The 22,624-nt window shown below is 55.4% G+C and overlaps 2 protein-coding genes across 15 annotated transcripts in view; one reads left to right on the top strand and one right to left on the bottom strand.

The window, feature by feature from the left end:
• The first annotated feature begins 113 nt into the window (after positions 1-113).
• Positions 114-16,182, top strand: MTHFR (methylenetetrahydrofolate reductase). Of its 14 annotated transcripts, none has more exons than XM_086344541.1 (13): positions 114-254; positions 599-760; positions 3,026-3,271; positions 4,664-4,902; positions 5,720-5,830; positions 9,041-9,234; positions 10,175-10,425; positions 10,700-10,834; positions 10,980-11,160; positions 11,417-11,599; positions 12,692-12,793; positions 13,618-13,737; positions 14,254-16,182. In XM_086344541.1, exons 3-13 carry the CDS (start codon positions 3,039-3,041, stop codon positions 14,470-14,472), a joined length of 1,968 nt encoding a protein of 655 aa, XP_086200667.1. In that variant the 5' UTR covers positions 114-254; positions 599-760; positions 3,026-3,038; the 3' UTR covers positions 14,473-16,182. The 14 variants fall into 14 exon arrangements, 9 of the variants coding, with proteins under 9 accessions (XP_086200667.1, XP_086200669.1, XP_086200671.1 ...); XR_015143423.1 differs by having other exon boundaries at positions 120-254; positions 11,041-11,160; XM_086344543.1 differs by having other exon boundaries at positions 120-254; positions 2,946-3,271.
• Positions 15,556-22,624, bottom strand: part of C16H1orf167 (chromosome 16 C1orf167 homolog) — a 21,575-nt gene continuing 14,506 nt past the window's right edge. Inside the window, 8 exon segments of the mRNA XM_086344549.1 lie at positions 15,556-15,852; positions 16,309-16,419; positions 16,757-16,892; positions 17,113-17,263; positions 17,644-17,737; positions 19,097-19,373; positions 19,918-20,301; positions 21,646-21,790. Coding sequence (XP_086200675.1) covers positions 15,676-15,852; positions 16,309-16,419; positions 16,757-16,892; positions 17,113-17,263; positions 17,644-17,737; positions 19,097-19,373; positions 19,918-20,301; positions 21,646-21,790 — 1,475 coding nt within the window. The 3' untranslated portion in view covers positions 15,556-15,675.

The following is a 22,624-nucleotide window of genomic DNA, read 5'->3' as shown; positions in this document are numbered from 1 at the left end:
CAGACGGGTGGGGCGAGGGCTCGCGTCACATGACGGCGGAGGGCCGGCTTCCAACGAGACTTCTGGGCGCGGCCATGTTGGGGGCGGGGCTTCCGGGCGTCCGCGAGGGCGGTTTCCGTCCTCTGCTCCCGCCTCCCTTAGCAACCTGACACCCGCGCCTCGCCTCCTCCCGAGCCCCGCCCCCTCCGCCGGAGCCTCATTAGCCGCCACACCGCTGCGGAGGCCGCTAGCTCTGAGTCATCAGTGACCAGAGGGTGAGTGACGGCGAGGCATACGTCGCCCGCAGGGGAGACCCGGGCCTTGGGGGCCACCCACCGGGGGGCGGGCTCTTGCGGGGGGGGGGGTGCGGGGAGTGGTGGAGGCTGGCCAGCCCCCTCTGCGCGCGCGCCCTCGGTGAGACTAATGTAGCCCCCACTGACTGCCTTGCGACCCCCCAACCCTGGAGCAGAGAATCAGTTTCGGCCCCCAACCTGGACGGAGGGACTTAAGGGCTGAGGCGGCCCTGAGGTGGGGTGGTGACCCAGTGCCCTGGGACCGGACTTGGGCCTTGGTTTCCGCCCCCACCCGTGACCCAGTGACGCGGTGATTCTGTTCGCAGCGTGCCAGAGTGGCTGAACACCTTGAGAAGAGCCGAGGGCCGCTGGCACTGCTGTCCCCGACGCCCACTGCATCGGGCTGCACACAAGTGCCCACCCGGGCCCCTCTAAGAGTGGTGGACTCCAGTATTTCTCCACTGTTGCGGGTGCCTGGCACCGATTAAGTAAGTGCTCATCAAATGGCAGAGGGGCTTCCCAGGTGGCTGAGTGGTAAAGGATCCGCCTGCCAGTGCTGGAGAGGCAGGAGACACCGGTGCGATCCCTGGGTCCGGAAGATCCCCTAGGGAAGGAAAGGACAACCCAATCCAGTATTCTTACCTGGGAAATCCCATGGACAGGGGAGTCTGGCAGGCTACATGGAGTCAAAAAGAGTTGTACACACTGACTGACTGAGCACGCACATCCATTGGTGGAGGGTTGTTCTGAGAACGGTGTAACAGTGCCTGGCCTGTTGGTGCCCAGTGAGTGCCAGTTGTTATTACCGGATGCCAGGCATTGGGATACCATAGGCAGAATACTTGGCTCTGGTCTCAGGGAACTGGGAAGAGGGGAGATAAACATGTGAATCCACAGCTGCAAAAGGGTCCTTTGGGGTCCTAACTTAAAATGGATTAAGTGAAAAAATGCTGAAACGAGTTTAGTGCCTGGTTAGAGCTAATAAGTCTTCATGAACAAACGAAGGAGCAGTTAGTTTGTAGGCGGTTCAGCCTCTTCCCCCGCTCCTGTTTTGGTCCAGCAGATGATTAACGATGCACTCACTCGCTCGCTTTCTGAGGAGAGGCCAGACTCGGCTGATCTTGACACACTCCCCTTTCTTACTCTTCGTGTTCATCCCTTTCAGAGAAACTAGAGCTTTAGGTCAGAATCAAAATGGGCATCCCTCAGGATGGAAAGCATAGTCTGGAGTCAACTCCTTGACCCTGCATGTACCAAGGACACTTGTGTATGTTTTAGGGTAGAGGAGTATTGGATCTCATCAGTTTCTCATGAGTCTAGGACCCCAAACTAGTTAAGAACATGGGCTTGGCAGTAGGCATTCCCTGAAACACATGATCTTGGCCTGGTTGTTCCTGTAATGTTCCGCGTTGCCACACACTGGATACTTTTGCGTTATATGAGTAGCGTGTCCCATGTTCCGCACCAAACTGCCCCATGGCCCTGTGCCATCTGTCAGCCTGGCCTGCCTGTGGTTGCCATGGTTCAGGGCTTCAGCTATGGTGGCTGTGCAGTTTCTTGAACTGACTTCACTGATGTGTGTAAGGACAACAGCTTGGAAGGCATGCACAGACTGGACAGTCTTTGTTCCAAGTTGGACATAAATCCATGCCCTTACAGAGCTTGGATCTGGCTACTTTTGGAACCCAGCCAATCCATGGCAACCTACTCCAGTACTCTTGCCTGGCAAATCCCATGGACAGAGGAGCCTGGTAGGCTGCATGGGGTCCATGGGGTCGCTAAGAGTCGGACACGACTGAGCGACTTCACTTTCACTTTTCACTTTCATGCATTGGAGAAGGAAATAGCAACCCACTCCAGTATTCTTGCCTGGAGAATCCCAGGGATGGGGGAGCTTGGTGGGCTGCCGTCTATGGGGTCGCACAGAGTTGGACACGACTGAAGTGACTTAGCAACCCATGACATGGACTTGTCAGAGAAGCACAAACTTGGGAGAAAGCTGGCAGCTTCGTCAAGCCCTAAGCCCCTCCATCCTGCGTGCACACAAACTGTTCCCAGTCCCAGGAGATGTTTCGGGCTGAACTGTTCCTTCTTGGCAAGTGCTGCAGTCGCCCCGAACATCTGTTGACCTCATCTCCACCCAAACGCTGCGGTCTGCAGCCCCATGTGCCCCTCCTTCTATCCATCTTCAACGGCTTAGTGCCTCAGCCCTCCCTCTCGCCTGGAATCCTGCGCCCGCCCCCTTGCGCTGGCCCCAGCCACAGCTTTAAGCTCTTCCTTTGTCATGGCTCCGCCCAGTCAGGCACACCCGCTGGGGAAGGTTCCTCGTTTCTCAGGAACTCAGAGGTCCGGGGTCTAAGTTTACCCTGGAAGAGATGGACCGCCCAAAACCCAAGGTCTTCCCAGTGGGGCACTGCTGCCCCTCCCTGGGAATGCGAGCTTCGGAGGCTGGCAGCGGAAGGCTCTCAGTGCCACCCTCCATCAGGTAGCGGTCACAGAGGACCCAGGGGCTGAGGAGCATGTGCCGGGTTGGGGCTGACGTCCCTGGAGTCAGGCAGCAGTGGAGGGCCAAGCTTGGAGCGAGGCAGCGCAGACAGTCCTTACTGCGGAGTCTCTGGGTGGGGGCCTTGTCACCCAGACCCTCACCAGCCTTCTTCCTGCGTGAAAACGCAGCATCTCTCACCTGACCCTGCCACGTTGGGGCTTGGCCACCTGCCCCGCCGTCTCACGCCCCCTGCCCTCGCCCCGTGCAGCAGGAACTCGGCCATGGTGAACGAACCCAGAGGGAACGGCAGCCCTGGCCCCCGCTGGGAGGGCAGCAGCAGCGGCAGCGAGAGCTCCAAGGACAGTTCAAGGTGCTCCACGCCGGGGTTGGACCCCGAGCGATGCGAGAGACTCCGGGAGAAGATGAAGCGGAGGATGGACTCTGGAGACAAGTGGTTCTCCCTAGAGTTCTTCCCTCCCCGAACTGCCCAGGGTGCTGTCAATCTCATCTCCAGGTGAGTTGGTGTAAGATAAGGAGTACAGGCTGGGAATGGAGGCAAGGTGAATAGGTGAACTGTGCCCTGCGGCTGGGCTGCACTTTGACCCAGCAGAAAAATGGTAGCTCCAAGGGGTGGAAAGAAGACAAGCCCGGAGAGATGCTTTGATACACAACTTGCCACTTTCTGGTCTGTAAAAGTCTCTCCAGGCACGTGGAATTTTTATTCACAGTCTTCCAGGAGTTAAAAATGTTCGTTCTCCCAGACAACATTCTTTGATGGAGTTTGTGGCTAGATCATGAGTAGAGTTTAGAAAGTTGAAAAACAGTGGCTTGGAGAACATTTTTAGCAAGTTTGGCATTTGGATTATGCCCTTGAAATCGAGAAATGCCAACTGGATTGCATTAGCGCTTTATGAATAGCAGTTCTTTTTTTAAAGTTTATGCTTTGTATTGCTTGCTCTTATGTGTCATTCCCATGGTTGTGAAATTTGAAGGCACAAAAATGTGCAAATGCACCACAGCTTATAATGGGCTTCCTTGGTGGTTCAGATGGTAGATAATCTGCCTGCAGTGCAGGAGATCCGGGTTCGATCCTGGGGTCAGGACGATCCCCTGGAGAAGGGAATGGCTACCCACTCAAGTATTCTTGCTTAGAGAATTCCATGAACAGAGGAGCCTGGCAGGCTACAGTTCATGGGGTCACAAAGAGTTGGACACAACTGAGCGACTAACACTTTCACTTTTTCACAGCTTATAACACAGCATATCCATGTGGCTCTTGATACTAGTCCTGGTAATGTGGCCGTGCTCTGCAGGACTCTTGGCTGCTGCCAGGACTGGGCAGTGGTGGGGGGCTGGGGAATGGTGGAGGCAGGTAGCATGGAAGAAACTTGTGTCTGCTGACCCTCTTTTTCCCTAGAATAAGGCCTTGCTTGCCACTCTGAGGAGTGCCCTGAACCCTTATCCATCAAAATGTCTTAATTCACCCAAGATGGTAAATATGCAAGCACTTTGAGAAGTCCAAAGTGCTGCTCTCACAGAAAATGGCTTTATTGTTGTTATCTTTGCAATAAGAGTAATCATAATTGCAGCACACTGATTGCTTGTTCACTGCGTACCTGGCACTGTTCTTGAGTTGTGGAGCCATCTGTCATGATATCCTCAGAATGTTATTAAGAAGTAGGCACTGTGCCTTGCCACATTGTAGAAATGAGAAAACTGAGGCACAGAGAGTTTAAATAATTCTCCCAAGATCGCACAGTTGGTGAGTAGCAGAGCCAGGATGTGAATGCAGGTCAGTCTGATGCCAGCCTGCAGGTGAGGCTTCTCTAAGTCCAAGACCCCATGGGAAGGTGGTGACGGGTGGTGCACCCCCAGGAGCCCCTCCTCAGAAAGAAATTCCCTACAGGTTTGACCGGATGGGAGCGGGTGGCCCCCTCTTTGTAGACGTGACCTGGCACCCAGCCGGGGATCCTGGCTCCGACAAGGAGACCTCGTCCATGGTGATTGCCAGCACTGCCGTGAACTACTGCGGCCTCGAGACAATCCTGCACATGACCTGCTGCCATCAGAGCCGTGAAGAGATCACGGGCCACCTGAACAAAGCCAAGCAGCTGGGCCTGAAGAACATCCTGGCGCTGAGGGGAGGTGTGGAGCCAGCGGCCTGCTCTCTGGGGTCTTGCTTTCTGGAGGACCTCTTCTGTCCCTGCAATGGTTCTTTTCTTGTCACCGGGTCCCATCCCTGCCAGTAGCATTAGTAGGTGTGGGTCAAGAGGACCACGGGCGACACACAGATGGAGCCACTTTTTGACCTTTTGACCTCCCAGTAGGCATTCAGTCAGGACCGCGGCCGGTGCCTGATAACCCACTGTTGTGATGTACACCACTGAATCGATCCCTTCCTGCTCCCAGCTTTTGACCCAGTCACAGAGTTCCGCTCTGACCTGTGTCCCAGGAGTGAGAGTAGCTGATTATGCCTCTGGCCCCGGCTGTCATTGGGGCACACAAGTGTGGGAAGCGGCAGTCTGCTGGGTGGGTCCTTGTGGCCTCATGCTCCCTATCCCCAAAGACCATGTCTCACCTGAGATGAGTGGAAGCTTCTCCCAGGAGGCAAGAGTTCCCAGGGAGTGGGAGAGCGAGCAGTGGGCTTGGGCGAGGTGCCTGGACACACCTAGGTGTGAGCAGGTGGGGGGGATCTCAGATGCTCCAGGCTGAATGCAGAGCGGCAGCTGTTCTCTGCCAGCCACTGCCTGCATCTGTGCCTGGCGACTGTTTGCTGGCTTGGCTGCTGTCGTCCTTCCTACTGTTAACAAGTGCTACAGTGGAAAGCGCAGACACCAAGTTCAGCAATAGGAAGGCTCTGCCTTCGAGATTCTGTTGGCCCTGGGTGTGGGCGTGGGAAGAAGGAACAGAGAGGTTCCTGGAGGTGGGGTGAGACCCAGCACTGTGACCTCCAACCCTGCAGACCCCATAGGTGACCAATGGGAAGAGGAGGAAGGAGGCTTCAACTATGCTACGGACTTGGTGAAGCACATCCGAAACGAGTTTGGTGACTACTTTGACGTCTGTGTGGCAGGTGAGGGGCTGGGGCATCCCAGTGGGTGGGGCCTGAGAGAGGAAGGAAGGAGAGGCACAGGTGAGGACCCGGAAGGTTCACTGCACCCCGGGGCCTGCCTGCACCGTGGCGGGAGGCCTGTGCTGTGATGGAATGGAGTGATGGAGTGCAGAGGTGGCTTGGACAGGCCACGTCTTCTGCGTTTCCTCCTCCTCTCATACATCACACTCCTGGGAGTGTCACCGTCCCCTAATTTTTTTTTTACAGTTTTATTTTTAAAAAACATTCATTTCTTTTTGGCTGTGCTGGGTCTTCATTGCTACACGAGGGCTTTCTCTAGTTGCGGTGAGTGGTGCCTACTCTCTAGTTGTGGCGCTCGGGCTTCTCACTGCAGTGGCTTCTCTCGTGGTGGAGCGTGGGCTCTAGCGCACGTGGGCTCAGTAGCTGTGGTGCTCGGGCTTAGTTGCCCCACAGCATGTGGGATCTTCCCAGACCAGGGATTGAACCTGCGTCCCCTGCATTGGCAGGCAGATTCTTAACCACTGGACCACCAGGGAAGTCCTCCGTCCATTTTTAAAAATGTAATGTCGCTCAGATGTCTTGATACAGAGCAGCTTTTCTTTTCATTTTGAATTTGGAAGTACTATACAACTGAATACAGTGGAATGAAAAGTACCAAAACTGAACTTGATTTTCTGTTCATGTAGCATAAGCCAGTGTCGTATGGCCAGGGCTCTTCTGTCCTTACACCTGTGCCCACCATTGGGAGCCCCTTCCTCTCCCCTTCTTCAACTCCTGGTGGCCAAAATCTAACCACCCAGACTTCCAAGGAAGATATGTATGTGTTCTTGACCTGATGAAAAAAGGATGTTGTGTTTTCATGTGAAAGGGAAAAGGGCCACGTTATTTTTAACTGTATTAGGGAGGTGTGAACAGTTTCAAAATGAGGTTTTATTTACTCAAGGTGAACACGAATCAGAACCAATGATTTCCCCCTACCCTGTATCCCTTCAAATTGTAAAGTTTTGTTCCTCTGCCTTCTCTTGCTATTAGCCTGTTCCCCAGCTCTATTCCTTCTCAAACAAAAGAGAGATATTAAGATTCCGAGGGCAGAGAATCTCAGAATAAGGTCAGGAAATGGCATCAGACCTCACTAAGCCCTGGAATCCACAGCCCTCCCTCATCCTCTCTGGGGCCACAGAGCCCCATCTCGGCCTTCCACTGCTCCATGCTTCACCCAGTAGATCTGATATGTACACTTGCCCTGTCTCTGATATGTATGGTACACATGTGACCCACTTCTTGCTCCTGGGTGTAGCCAAGATGGACCTTCAGGCCTCAGTGATAAATCCAGATCTCAGGAGAGAGAACTCTAGTTTCAACTCTAGTTTCTTTAGCTACAGCCAGGAGGTGAGGTTTACCTGCTAGAAAGGGCATGGCCTTCCCTCTTGCCCTCACTCTTGGGGTCTGGGCCTTAAGCTTCTTGAATAGGGACTTAAGTATGATGAGGCAGTGTGTGCCAGACACACTGGAAGTCCAGGGATTCGTTTGATGCATCATCTTGGCATGATTTTTTCAAATATTTTGGAGAAAATTATATCACTCTTATTAAAACGAACCCAGTTATGTTATGGAGTAGAACATCGGAGTGATCTGAACTTTAAAAAGTAAGCCATGTGACTTCAAGGAAATTACTTCTTGTGAGGGCTTTGGGCTGTGTCCCCAGGCCCCCAGTGTACAGGTCCACTCTGTTAGGAATAGGGTGTTGAGGTGGATGAGTGTGGGAGGCCCTGATGAGAAATTGGGAATTCAAGTGTCCTTGCTCACGGGGCCACGAGATGGTTGATTGGGGAATGTGCCCACATGTGGTGGGTATTGGATGGTCACAAGTAGAAACCAGCAGAGCTGTGAGCGTACAGTTGCCGAGCGGTTTGGTGCCTTGCTCATGGTGAAGTGGATGAGAAAGTGGACGGGTGGATTAGGAAGCACCCAGCTGGCCACCATAGAATAAGAACGTAGCAAAACCCAAACGTCAGCAACGGCTGGATCTCTTGGGTGCCGTTGAGGTTTTCTAGAGTTTTGGCTGTTAAAACCTCTGTTTTTGAAATTCCTGCTGGAAAAATAGCCTTGTTATTGAAAGTGTAGCAGTCTGGTGTTTAATCCTCCCACCCCCTTATCCCTGAAACAGTAGTTCTTCTTTCCATTTTTGATGACTCGGGCTTTCTTAAGAATGAAACTGCCCTGTCACAGCAAAGCAGCCTGGCTGTCCAACAGCATGGGTTCAGGTCTGTCACTTCCTTAGGGTCCTGCCCTGGCCTCAGGCTGAAGAAGCCAGTGCTCTGCTTGTAGTTCATTAGGTCCTCGAGTCTTTCAGTGCAGGCAAAGGCACTAGTGAGTTTAGTCCTCTGGGGAAGTGGGGTGGGGTGAGGTATACTGTTCCTGGATCTAGATGTGCCTTGGGGAGGTCTGGCTCCGCCTCCCAGACATCCCTGCCATCGCAGGATGTGGACATCTGTGCCCCGCCCCACCAGCCGCACCCCGGCCCCCCCCCACCCCCATGTTTTCACACTCTGGGAGTTTGTTCTTTTGTGGGGCTGCTCTTTCCACTGTCAGTCAGCTCTCTGAAACTGATTCTAGTTCTGCCATCAGAAGCAGCACAAGATGTAGCGAATAAGGAACTCTGTTTTCCCGGTGACAGACCTGTGGGCATTTAGGAATAATTACCGTGTTCTCTCCATTCTTTTCTTCAAGCAGAACCTCCACTCTCTTCACTTCTTCCTTGTGTAACATGGTTCTGACTGTACTGTGTGGAACCACTGAGTGATTTTGATGTGAAATTAAAAGCACCGTTTTCATCCGGTACCTAGAGTCAAGCCCATCCTCCCAAGCTGCCCAGCCAGTGTGAATGTAGCATTTTCTCTTTTCTGTGGCCACCAAATCCAGGTCAGCTTGGCCTGACTGCATGGACCATGAAGCAGGACAGTGTGGGAATTTGAGGGCAGTCCACCCCCACTCTTGGGAGCGGTGCTGACTCTAATCCAGCTCTCACCGAGGGTCACCTTCGGGGCGAGGGGCCCATCTGAGCAGTGCAGCCGTCACCACTTCAGCCTGTCCGTGCTGAGAGGCTAGAAGGTATGGGTCCGGAGCTGTCCACTGCCGGCTCTCTGGTTTCTTCATCACTCACCTTGAGCGGGTGGAGCCAGCCTCTTTCTACGGTATCCCTGTTGGCAGGTTACCCCAAAGGCCACCCCGAAGGAGAGAGCTTTGAGGCTGATCTGAAGCACCTGAAGGAGAAGGTGGCTGCGGGAGCCGACTTCATCATCACCCAGCTATTCTTTGAGGCTGAAACATTCTTCCGCTTTGTGAAGGCTTGCTCCGAGATAGGCATTACCTGCCCCATCCTCCCCGGCATCTTCCCAATTCAGGTGAGGGTCCCAGGAGGGCTAATGGACTCCCACCACTGTCCCTGCTCATCCTAGCACTTCCCCCTCAGCCAGGGCTCTGGGGTGAAGTTCAGGCTCAAGTTCTTTCTGATGCTTATTAGATTTTCATTAAACGGATGCTCAGTCTTTGCAAAATGCTATCTTTCTAGCCACTTCAGACCCCTGATGTCTTCTCAAATAGCAATAGTATCTGTTGGAGAGGCTTGCTGTTACGTGTCATTGAAAGGGATTATTACTCTCATTATAAATTTTGGTTAATGGTTTCCAAACTTCACTGTCACCAGTATCATTTAATGAGCTTTTTCAAAGGATAGATTTCCAGACCTCGTGCCTTGAAGTTCTGGTTCAGTAGATCTGAGGTGGGGCTTGGGAATCTGTCCATTACTTCTTAAATGTGGTGGGCGATTTTGGTGATTGGTGAGGCTTGGGAACCACTGGCTTAAATGACCACCGTGCTATCAATAGATCCATCTAGGGGCCAAAGGGCTGCCTCAGGCCTGTGGCTGAGATGCTATGAAGTATGAAAGTGTTAGTCATGTCTGACTCTCTGTGACCCCATGAACTGTAGCCCGTCTAGCACCTCTGTCCATGGCATTCTCCAGGCAAGAATACTGGAGTGGGTTGCCATTCCTTTCTCGAGGGGATCTTCCCAACCCCGGGATCGAATCTGGATCTCCCTTGTTACAGGCAGATTCTTTACCACTTAAGCCACCAGGGAAGCCCAAGGGATGTTGGGGGCAGCTACTCTAATCTGCAGAGTAGAAAAAGCTGAAGTAGGCAAGGGTGCTTGTGCTGTATGGCCTGACTGTCCTGGGTCACCTGTGTCACATTACAGGGGCCAGGAGACCCGGCGGGGGGATGAGTATGGGGGGTGAGAGACAGGCTGGGAGATGGCCCCTGCAGCCCCCCATGTCTTGGGCAGGGCTACCACTCCCTCCGGCAGCTGGTGAAGCTATCCAAACTGGAGGTGCCACAGCAGATCAAGGATGTGATCGAGCCCATCAAAGACAATGATGCTGCCATCCGCAACTATGGCATCGAGCAGGCCGTGAGCCTGTGCCAGGAGCTGCTGGCCAGTGGCTTGGTTCCAGGCCTCCACTTCTACACCCTCAACCGCGAGGTGGCCACCATCGAGGTGCTGAAGCGCCTGGGGCTTTGGATTGAGGACCCTAGGTGAGGCCAGGGGCCCCGAATTCAGGCCCGGGAGCCACAGAGGAGAGTTGGGTGGGCCAGGAAGTCAGAAGTCCCAGAATGTGCGCACCCTAGCTGTGCCAGCCGCCATGGGGCACAGAGGGTTGTGCGGTGTCTAGTGTCTTAGAGCTCCAGTCTCAGCCAGAACTGCCTGTCCAGCTTGATGTTTGAGTTCGATGGAAGAACCTGGGCTCAGTGCTGCCTCCCTCCCTCCCTCTGTCCAGTCCTTGACCCTTTCTTCTCCATTCTCACCCAGGCGTCCCCTGCCCTGGGCCCTCAGTGCCCATCCCAAGCGCCGGGTGGAGGATGTCCGGCCCATCTTCTGGGCCTCGAGACCAAAGAGTTACATTTACCGCACGCAGGAGTGGGACGAGTTCCCCAACGGCCGCTGGTGAGTGGGGTTCTGTTTATCCCAAGGAGGAGGGAGTCTGAGTGTGGAGGAGCCTTTCCGACAATTCACAGGAATGCACCGCCCCCGGGGCAGGTGGAGGCCATTGTCTGGAGTATGACTTGACCTAGGGCACCTCCTCCGCCAGGGGCAATTCCTCCTCTCCGGCCTTTGGGGAGCTGAAGGACTACTACCTCTTCTACCTAAAGAGCAAGTCCCCGAAGGAAGAGCTGCTGAAGATGTGGGGGGAGGAGCTGACCAGTGAGGAAAGCGTCTTCCAAGTCTTTGCCCACTACCTCTCGGGAGAGCCCAACCAGAATGGCTACAAAGTGAGTGCGGCTGGGGTGGGATCCCCGGGTACTGCCCCTTATCCTGTGGGCCACACGCCCTACCCTGAGTCTTGTCACCGTGTCTGGATGTGGCACCTCGGCCAAGGGAGGAGGTGAGTCAGGGGGTCCCCATGTGGGGTGCCTGGAAGGGGCTTACAGAGGGAGAGACAGGCTAGGTCTCTGATGGGGACTGTAACAGGGAGGGACCCAGGGCGCCAGGTCGGGTTGTTGTTCCAGCTGGGCTCACCCTCCTCAGGTGACTTGCCTGCCGTGGAATGATGAGCCCCTGGCAGCCGAAACCAGCCTGATGAAGGAGGAGCTGCTGAGAGTGAACCGGCGGGGCATCCTCACCATCAACTCCCAGCCCAACATCAACGGGAAGCCGTCCTCTGACCCCATCGTGGGCTGGGGCCCCAGTGGGGGCTATGTCTTCCAGAAGGTGTGGCAGGGACCCATAGGGCTACCCACCCCTTGACCTGCATGCAGGGGTTCTCCAGGGCTGAAGACAGAGCGGCCTTCCTCTCGGGGACTTTTTATTCTGAGCAGCAGTAAATCAAAGTGGAAGGGAGCTCAGGCTCGGAGTCGGACAGACCTGGATAGAATGGTCACTTGGCTGCTCTGAGCCTCAGCTTTCCCTTCTGTAAAATGGGGATATGCCAGGTGTTTTGGGAATGAAACACAAAAAAGCACGTAAAGTGCTTAGCACGTGGGAAACGTCCCCTAACTGGGAGCTGTTATTAGTGTTCCTTGTGGATCCCTTTCTCCAGGGGCTGCTAGAGTCAAAATTACATTCTAAACTAAAGCCTGAAGGCTCAGGGGTTAGACAGACTTGCGTTTGTATACCAACTCTGCTGTGTACAGTCAGTGCAGACAAGTTCCTTAACTTCCCTGAACTTAAGTTTCCTCATCTATAAAATGGAGCTAACATCCCCCACTTTGCAGTTTTATGAGTATTATAGCAAGTGAATTTAGATAAACCCAGCTTCGGAGTTCCCTGGTGTCCAGTGATAAGACTCCACACTTCCAATGCAGGTGGATGGATTAGATCCCTCAGTCTGGGACCTAAGATCCCACATGCCGTATGGTGGCCAAAATTTAAATAAATAAACCCAGCTTAATTCCTGATGGCCAAGTAGTGCTGGAGAAGCCTCCACCCAGCAAACAGGATAGGTTGTGTCAGGCCTCTCTTGCCAAACTGGGCCCCCTGTACAGCTTCTGAAATGGTTTCTCCGTGGACACTTTGTCCACTGGATGGAAGGGTGCCAGATGGCCCTCAGACCCGTCGAGACCAAGAAACTGCACATACCTGCTCCCCTCCCTGTCATTCATGTATTTGCTAACTCCAGCCAGTGGCCGCTGTTCATCCCGACACCTTAAGTGTCCTTCCACACGTGTCCTCATGGGTGTCTCCCCAGCATGGTCAGCAGGACAAGCGTCCAGTGTTTCAGAGCACAGAGCTCGCTCAGCAGCGCCCATGGAAGGTGTCCAGCGAGGCCTGCAGGTTATATGACTGCCTGTCTCCCTCCCGCAGGCCTACTTAGAGTTCTTCACTTCCCGAGAAACGGTGGAGGCGCTTTTGCAGGTGCTGAAGAAGTATGAACTCCGGGTGAATTACCACATCGTGGATGTGAAGGTAGGCCAGCCCTGGGTCAAAGGGCGCCCGGCAGGGCCAGAGCACCAGGGCCAAGGGCCCCACATTTACTCTGCCATTCAGCAATCACAGAGTGCCCAACTGGGCCAGGCATCATGCCAAGCAGATTAGCAGACAGAGCCAGGCCTCACTCCTAGAGCTCCCAGCCTAGCGAGGAGGCCATCAGTGGATAATTATGAATGGGCGCAAGCGGCTGCACTTTGTAACAGTGAACTTCAGCGGAGGAAGCTGGAGATGAGGGAGGGATGTCTAACTTGAGAGGTCAGAGGAGGTGATGGGAGGGATCTGTGTAATCTGAATCTTTAAGGATGAGGAGTAAAGGGCAATCCAGAGAAAGGGCCGAGGGTGTGCCAAGGCCTCTTTGCTGAATGGGGTCAGAGGGAGGCTGAAGTGTTAGCCAGGCCCAGGTCTTTAGGGGTCTCAATTGTCATGCTTGGCATTTGAGGTTTCCCTTATAGGCAAGAGGTAGCCTTGGCCCTGTGTTTGATTGGGGGCAGGTCCCAGTGGACAGCTGTGTGGATAACAGGGCTGGGCAGACAAGAGTCCCCAGGCCTGGTGGTCTAAGTAGCAAAGAGAGGCCTGGCCAGGCGAGACATGAGAGGAAGTGAGCAGAACCACTGAAAGAGGAGCTGATTGGCACTTCGGGTGGAGGACAGAAAAGGCCAGGATGACTTCTGACTTTCAGGCTTGTGGCTGGTCACAGAGCTGCAGAGCTGGGGGGTGGAGAGGGGAACAGGGGTGCGCGCTCCAGGTGAGAGGACTGCAGCTGTCTGCACCCCAAGTCTGCTCCTGCCCACCTCCCCCAGGGTGAAAATATCACCAACGCCCCTGAGCTGCAACCCAACGCGGTCACCTGGGGCATCTTCCCTGGCCGAGAGATCATCCAGCCCACAGTGGTGGACCCGGTCAGCTTCATGTTCTGGAAGGTAAGGGGGCCAAGAGCAGGCCTGCCCTGCCCACCTACAGAGCCTTGTGCGGGCCGTGTTGCCAGGTCCTGGGTAGGTGGCTGGAGGCTGCACCCCCAGGGCTGGCAGCAGCCTGACTCTGACTCACGGTGTTTTACCTCTCGCCCGGGGAGGGGGGTGGTACTGGCAATGGGCTATGCTGAGTTTTTGGAATACATCCTGTTGGGCAGCAGCAGAGGCCCTTGGGGTGCTGAGCATGGAGCCCCGACGTAGGGGCAGCTCTGGTAACTTGGCTGTTGTGTCTGTGTATCTCTGTCTGTCTGTCTGGGACTGTGCGTACCTGTGCCTCTCTGTGTGCCTGTGTCTCTGTGTGTGTGTTTCTGTACGTGCGATTATGCGTACCTGTGCTTTCTTGTATGTTTGCCGTGTCTCCGTGTGTGTCTGTGCGTACCTGTGCCTCTCTGTGCGTGTGTGCCTGTGACTCCGTGTGTGTGTGTGTGTGTGTGTGCCTATGTGCTTGCATGTGCACACACGCAGGATGAGGCCTTCGCGCTGTGGATTGAGCAGTGGGGCAAGCTGTATGAGGAGGAGTCCCCCTCCCGCATGATCATCCAGTACATCCACGACAACTACTTCCTGGTCAACCTGGTGGACAACGAGTTTCCGCTGGACAACTGCCTGTGGCAGGTGGTGGAAGACACATTTGAGCTTCTCAGCAGGCCCCCCCAGGACAAGAGGGAGACAGAGGCGCTGTGACCCTGCACCCTGACAACCTTAGCTTGAGGCCACTGTGTCCCGCCTTCCTCATCTCCATCCTGGCTCTTTGGGAGACCCCTATTCTTCGTTTCTCCCCAGCCCTGGCCTCCACCTTCTGACACAATGATGGCAGCTAGACTGGTGTGAGGTTCCCAGGCTCTGGCTAGACTTGAGTCCGCCCCACCTGGGAACCTGGTGTTCCTGCTCAGCTGAGAGTCTGTGCTCTGGTGGGGAACAGCCACTTCCACAAAGACCCCATGGGTAGAACGCCGTCCACCCCGAGAAGGGCTGTTGCTAATAGAGCCCCTTGGGGCCAGCCTGGGACTGACTGCCAGTGACCTTGCTCCTGGGCGCAAGGAGAACAGGCAAAGTGAACATTGCAGCAGGCCCTGTGGGACTGCAGAGGAGACACGGCAAGGTCATAGCGCCTCACGCTTCCACCTCCAAGGCATTGGCAGCCGGGTGCCACCCATTTGGGAATGAAGAGGCAGCCACTGCCCTGCCTGCCAACTGCCCCGTCAGGCGGTGGCCCCTGGACGGACCTTGGACTGAAACCTAATAGTTTTGGCCTCCTTTTAGCAGAGAGCTCAACTGGGTTTCTCCCCTTTCTACAGTGCTGCTGTTTGAAAGACGTATCCCTGTGACTCAAGAAACTGCCTCTTAAGGGTTAAAGGTGTTTGAACCCTTGTACCCTTGGCCTTCCCATTTCTCCCCTGGCCCTGAAGGGTGAAAGGATACCCTGCCTGTTACCATCAAGGGTGAAGATGAGGTTGGTCGAGCTCGACTGACTTCTTCCTGGCTTATTTTTCAGGCGGAACCCCCTCCTCCTGCCAGCTGCTTCCTCCCCTCGGAGCACCCTGTCCAGGAAGCTGCCTGCCTGGCACTGCTCCCCGCTGCCCAGGGGCTGTAACTTGACACAAGCACACAGGCTGGTCCCTGTCCCAGTCCCTCTTGTGAGTCTTCACCATCTCAGGGGCAGGAGAAGGGGGCGAGTGTCAACAGAGCAGCCTGATGGCAGAGAAAATGGATCACAGGGGCTAGCTGGCAGGGGCAGGCACCCTTTAGGAGAGACAGAGAAGTGGCTGGGGTTAAGAAGGGTGTTTTATTGTCCTTCAGAGTTCTTGGCCTGGGCTCTCTGTGGCCTGAGCCTGCGCTCCGCAGATGGGTGGGGCTCCGATCTGTTTTCCTTTCCATGAGAACAAGTCACAGCTGCAGCTGGGCCCCCTTCTCCGCCCCAGGTCCACCCAGTGCTGGGGCTCTGGCAGTTTCCAGCCTGCTTCCAGGCCTCCTGAGGCCTGCCTTGCTCCAGGGCCTCATGCTGCTGCTGGCTCTGGTCCTCAGGGCCCTGGCTGCCAGACACTGGTGCCACTTCTTAAAGGCCTGGAATCAGGGAGGGAGGTGCTCTTTGGCTCCCTTCCAGGTCTGTGTGGTCAGTACTGGGCCCAGATCCTTCTGTCCCTGAGGAAAGCGAGGGCCCTTCCCTCTGCCCCAGGCCAAAAGCCCTGGCTCAGGATACATGTGATCTGTGACCAGGGAAGCTAGGCTCTGCATGTCAGGAAGGGGTGACGCTCAGCAACCCACAGCCATCACGGGCTGGTGTGACCAACAGTTGTGTCACGGGCCAAGCCTTGTTCTCAACCAGTGACTGTAGGGCTGGGTGGAGCCCTTGGTCACCAGCTGAATTAAAGAATCCAGGCTGTTTTCTCCTAACTGAATTGATCCGTCCTTGAAAACGGAGAGGCTCAGGGGACAGCCGCCAGGGAGGGTGCAGCTCAGGAATGCTCAGGTGTGGCCCTGTTGGGAAGGGCCTGCTGGAGATGGGGCCCCTGCCGGTACCTGGGAAAGGACCCGGCTGTCCTCCTGACTCTGTAACCGCTGAGCCACCTGCAACCGCAGGACGCGCCACCGCCACAGTCGCCAGGCCCATCTCAGGTGCCACTGCCTGAGCTGTGGGGACAGTTGCTAGGAGGCCCTGAGCTGGGCCCACCGCTGTCCCTGGCAGCCCCCAGCACCCCAGCTGCCTCTCCCCACCTGCAGCCCTGATGGAAGAGGGGGCCATTCCCTCTGCTTCAGGCCAAAAGCCCCAGCTCGGAGGAAAGGGGGTGTGACAAGGGGATGTCATCTGAGATGTAGTAACAGTGCAGGTCCCTGGGCCTGTTCCCAAGGTTTCAGGCTTGGTAGGTTCAAAGACCAAACTTGGAGAGACAGCGTGTCCAGAGGTTAGGGCTGGGAAAGGGACGGGATGGGCAATCAGCGTGGGGTTGGGAAGGGGCCCCCCACTCACCAGAGTCCGCACCAGCCTCTCCGCCCCCTGAACATCTACCCAGCGCTGCCACATGGCTGCCTGGAGGCTGGCCTGCTGGGAGCTCTGCAGCCGGCGCAGCCGGGCCTCAAGTCGCCAGCACTGCAGGTATTTCCTCCTAAGGGGAGAGGCCTTGGTGGGTCCTGATGGCCATTACGACTTCCTCGTGGTCAGGATAAAGGGCAGAGCTCCAGGCCTGGGCCTGTGCCCCTGGGATCCTGTGGGACGAGCACTGGCCGGGGAGGGGTGGGGGCCCAGGTCTGGCCAGGGTCAGGCAAACCCTTCGGCCTGTCCCCCATCTTCATCTCTCCCTCTCTACGCACACCCTCTCCTCCTACCCCAGATGCCTTGTCTTGCCCTCGAGGTCTCTGGTTTCAGAGCTGCAGTCCCCTCCTGCCCCGGGAGGGCGCTGGCCCGAGGTCCAGCAGGTGCACCTGGGCCCCTGCAGCTGGAGCTGGGAGGTGGGGCAGAGGGGAGGCTGGCTGTCACCTGGAAAGGGGAGTTGGAAGAGGTTAACACATCACTCAGGGGAGGAGACTTACCGCCCCGATGCTTCTGGAGGTTGAACTGTAAGAGAAGGGTGAACAAGAAATGGTATTGAGCGAATGAAGCCAGTGTCCCTGCTTCCACCACAGCTGCCCAAGTCTCCTGTGGCCCAAAGAGAAGGAACCGGGTGGGGTGGGAGAAGTTGTCATTGTTTTTCCAACATTGGGAAATGTTCCAGAATAGGAGATGGGTAGGGAAGACAGTAAATAGAAAAGACAGGTTCGTAGAGAGCTCGATGCTGATTTCCAGGCCTCTGAGGGCTGGTAACTGACTCACCACTGCACTTCAGACCTCGTTTATCCCCAGAGGGAGGGTCTCCTTACTCTGAGCCCAGGACGCTTCTCCCCGCATCTGTCCACTGGGGCTGCGGTGCTGGATTGGGCTGGGTCCCATGGCCCATGGCCTGCAGCTGCAGGTCTGAAGGAACAGAGAAAAACCTGAACCCCAGTGACCTGGCAGGATTCCTTTTCTGTCCTGCCCCAGCCAGTCAGGGGACTTCTGTTTGTGTGTGCACAAGTGGGACGGTTCACATTGCCTCAGGTTCTCCTGTGAGGCTTCCAGAGGAGACAGGAAAGGGCCAAGAGTAATGTGGCCCTTGGTACACGCCACTGCCTCTTCCCACATCCTCCTGCGTGGCCGGAGACTGGAAGGCAAGTGGACTGATAAGAGCTGCTGCTCAGAGCCTTCCTGTGTCAGGCACAGCCTGTGAGGTGGGCATTTCTGTCCCTAGTTAGTGACATAAAAGTTACTTGTTTGAGGCCCCACCTCTCCAGAGTGGTCTGACTCCAGGGCTGGAGCCCCCAGTGACTGCTCTATACAAGTGGGGGCGGGGGGTTCTCGAAGGGAGCCTGTGCCACCAAGAGATGGCATAAAGCCTGTCCCTGTTAAGTGAGGGCTGCCTGGGCACATGTGTGCATTCGGTAGAAAGAAGGGGGCCTGGAATTCACCCTAGTACCACTGGCCATTCCTGGCATCTACTGTATTTTGTTTCTACAAGCCTCAGTTTCTCCATCAGTAGATGGGATCCCTGCCTGCCTTTGCTGACAGGAATGGAAGTGTTTATAAACATACTCTGAAAATAAAGTTGTCTTGAAACATAGATCTAGAAAGAAAATACCCAGAGACTTCAAAATCTGCAGTTGCCATAGCCCTGCATAGGTGAAAATGCAGATTCTGCAAGTAGCCAAAGCTAGTCCCTTTCAATTCCACTTAAATGACTTGAATCTTTTTTCTTAGAACCTTCCTAGAGGCTATGGCATGCTTCCTGGCATCCTAGAATAGGATTCTTGATGCTGCCAGTCATCTAGAGGAATACTGTGTGCCCTGCAATGAAGTGTCCCTAGACTGCTGTGCAGTGGCACTCCTTGTGCCTGGAGTGACGCTCTCACTGTGGCTTCTCCCCTCCTGTTAGGCTACCCAGCTCTTTGTCACCATTTCTACTGAACTCGATTACCTATGTTGATCCTAGGCTGCACCTTGACTTGGGAGTTTAGGTGTCTGCTCTTTAACAGTTGCCACCCAGGGTGTGCCTTTGTAGCAGACTGCACTGGCCTGGCACTTGGCAGGTGCTCAGTAAGTATTTGCTGATGGTCCCACAGTTGGCTGACTGCCAGACCAGAGGCTGTCTGAGAACTAGTAGGGGTGGTGTCCACAAGGCCACTGGGATCCTGGAGAAGCATCCAGCCACCCTTGCCACCTGGGCTGAATCAAGCTGATTCTGAGGCCACTGGCCCTCGGGTCATTTGGGACCTCCCACCTGACCCAGCCCGGCCTCACCTGGGTCTTCAGGGCTGGAGGGTTCATCAGCACCAGGAGGCGCCCTCTGGTGGCCATCCCAGGCCAGCGCCGGAGGCTGGCCCTGGGCCTGGCCGGGTGGGCTCTGCTGGCCTTCTGGACCTCCGCCTGTGGTTCTAGCCACACTCTGAACAGCGCTGTCTGCCACTGGGCCCAGTGGGTTCGCAAGAAGCGCCTGGGCCCAGCCTGCTGGAAGTGGGTGACTGCAGTTCGCTGGACATGGCCCCGAGTCGCTGATTGGGTCCAGGTCTCTTGGACCCTGGGGGGAGGGAGGAGCCCACACTGAAGTCATCGGGGCTGGACTCTCCAGCGGGTCCAGGCAAAGCCCCATGCCTGTGCTCCCCTCCCTCATCCCTCTCCTGTTGAAATCAGGTTCAAATGGGCACGGAGAGCGGCAGAATATTACATGTGGGGACAGAAAGCGGGCCTGCCCACTGCTCCTTTGTTCCCATCCCCCCACAAGCACTGCTGTATATTTTCAGCACCTGGTGTGCGTCTGGCCTGAGCTGAACTGAGAGCATGCCCATGGTAATCCTGGGACCACCCTACAAGGCAGGCCTGTTATCTTCCTTTGACCTTCAAAGTCAGACTTGCCCAAGGAGGGAGTGGCATGGCTGGAGAGTACAGAGCTGGCATTTAACCCCACGACTAGCTGCAATGACCAGGATGTCCTATCCCATGACCCCTAGCCCCCTGAGCCCCACCACTAGCCACCAAATACCCTGTACCCTGACACTAAACAAGTTCAAGGTCTAAGCTGGCCCCACACAGTACGGGACTGCCCTCAGGTCGAGGGCACCCACCTGGCGCTCAGAGTTGGGACAGCATGGTCTCGAATGACCTGGTGCTGGCAGGACTCACGTGCCCACAGCATCCAGCAAAAGGCCTGGGCCCTGGAGCTCTCTCCTGCCTGCCGACGGGCCGTGCGACACAGGCCTGGGGCCACTCGCCTTGCAACGAAGGCCTGCTGGGCCCAGGTCCTCCTCAGCTGCCTGTCTGCCTGGCACCTCTGCTCTCGGCTTCTCCAGCAGGAGGCCTGGGCCACACGCAGCTCCCAAGGCTGGGCTGTGGCCGCTGGGGCCTCACTGGCAAACGTGGCCCTGGGTATCCGTCTGCTCAGATCATCTTGGAAGGCTGGATGCTTGGCCCAGGAGGCTTTCACGACTCTACACCAGGCCTGGAAGTGGCTGCAGAACGGGCAGAGGAGGAGCCTAGGTGGCTTCCCAGTCAGAAGTCTCATTTATTCAAAGTTCAGTTCAATCGATCAGTCGTGTCCAACTCTGCAACCCCATGGACTGCAGCAGTCCAGTCCAGGTATTCAAAGCTACACCTGAAACTCGTCCACAAACCATCACAGGTTATACACGGTTTTGTATACACAGCCTCGGTGCCTTAAGAACATCTGGACCAGACTTCCCTGGAGGTCCAGTGGTTAAGACTCTGCCTTCCACCCACTGCAGGGGGCTTGGGTTCAATCCCTGGTTAGGGAACTAAGATCCCACATGCAATGCTATGCAGCATGGCCAAAACAAAAAAATCAATAATTTCTTTTTTTTTTTAAGGAAAAAAAGGAAATGTGGACCGATGTGTGACAGGTGAAAGTCCTGGCTTTCATTTAGGGGCCTCGGCATGCGTGCACCCTGGCTGCTGAGGGCAGGCTGCCTGGGACGGTGTGGGAGCCTGGTGGTGTGGGTCCAGGTCCCCTGCATCAGGGGAACAGCTACACCCTGTCTTCCCTCACACGGCAACTCTAGGGCAGGAGGTCAGTGAGGGGACTGTGGTCAGAGGGGCCAAGAAAACATCAGGCTACTCTGCAGTGAATGGTTCACTGCCCCTGTGGGAGCACTGAGAACGCCTGTGAGTTTGTATAGAACCAACCCTGGGAGAAAACATGATCTGTCCCCTTCTGCTTTTAAACACGCGCCCAGGTAATTCCCTGGTGGTCCAGTGGTTAGATCTCCATGCTTTCATTGTCAAGGGCCCTGGGTTCAATCCCTAGTTGGGGAACTAGGATCCCACAGGCTGTGGGGGTGTGGCCAAAGATAATTTTTTTAAAAACCACATGCATCTATGATCTGTAGATGTGTGTCACTAGACCATCTCTGTTTCAGATTTCACTCTCTTCTTTGACTATGGAATTCTCCTGTGCTGTGATTCATTAAACAAGATGTGGAGTTGGAACACATGTTCCAGTGGCTGTTTGAGGAATTGGTTCCCCCATCTTAGCTGTGAGCTTTGAAACCAAAGGGCTTACCCAGCCAGGAGGTGGAGACCCAGGGCTTGTCAGGGAATTGGGAGGGGTTAGGGGCTTACTATCCCCCACCCCCTGAACAACATGGAGAATGGAAGCTTGGTGGTTTTTGACTCCAGGCTGGGGTCTCCCTTCATGCCCCTGTTGCCTGGATGCCAGGTCTCCAGCCTGGCCTGTCTCTTGAGCTGCAGAGGCCACCCAGCCTCCCATCCCTAGGCGCTCTCCCTGCTGCTTCTGGGGTGGGGATGACCCTCGCACTCCCACCCCCAGGCCCACCCACCTCTGCAGTAGGAGCTGCTCTGGACTGGCCACCACGGGTCTCCGGCGAGCTGCCGCCTGCTGCCAGCCCCAGAACATGGCCCTCCGCAGGCCCTGGAGGCGGGCCTGCACCCACCGCTGGCACTTCTCTTGCAGGAATGCCTGTCCTGTGGCCAGAGAGATGCTGAGGTGCCTCTGAGTGCTCATTCCAGCCTCAAGCCTAGGCCTTGGGGAACCATGGGCCCCTGCTCCGCCAGCCTCAACCCTCTACCCAAGCGGTAACGGCTAACTGGGTTAAAATTCTCCCATTACAGGTGTTCTACTGGTGACTAAGCCAACCAACTCATAGAGTTCTTTTTTAGTTTCTTGATGATGTTTAGGAATCAGGAGAATTCACACAAAAATATAGATTTCCAGCTTTTCTGTAAAAACAAAGGTCTGGCAACACTGGGTCAATATCCCTGGGCAACAATTGGGTCAGGGAAGCTGCTGTCCCCAGTGGACAGGACATAAATTTCTGAACATCCAAGTCCCCACCTGCCAGCCCACTGATATGACATTGGAGGAGTGAGAAGCCTCTAAAATGGCCCCACTGACCCCTGCTTTCTGTGCTGGGCTCTGAGGACCACCTGACTCCTAAAGGCCAGGTGAGGATGATGAGGATGCAGATGAAGATGGTGATGATGATGGTAACACCCACAAGGAGCTGGGTTCTGAGCCAAGCACTTCATGTGGATTGTCTTATAGAATCCTCACCACCACCCTAGCAGGTGGGTACCACTGTCCCCATTTTATGGATGAATAAGCTGAGACTCAGGTTAAGTAGCTTGTTTAAAGTACATACAGTCAGGGAATGGAAGAGTGGGGAGTGTGTACCCAAGCATACAGCATCTGCACACACACACCACACCCCGCCCCCCACACCCTGGTCCCAATCTGTCACCCAGTCCATCACTGGAGTCTGTGCTAGAGGACCTGAATCCTGGACATCCCTGCCGGAC

The sequence above is a fragment of the Bos grunniens genome, chromosome 16 (assembly GCF_055505025.1).
Source record: "Bos grunniens cultivar Pamir isolate PY7600 chromosome 16, Bosgru_T2T1.0, whole genome shotgun sequence".
NCBI classification, from domain to species: Eukaryota; Metazoa; Chordata; class Mammalia; order Artiodactyla; family Bovidae; genus Bos; species Bos grunniens.
This window is presented reverse-complemented; position numbering and strand designations above follow the sequence as displayed.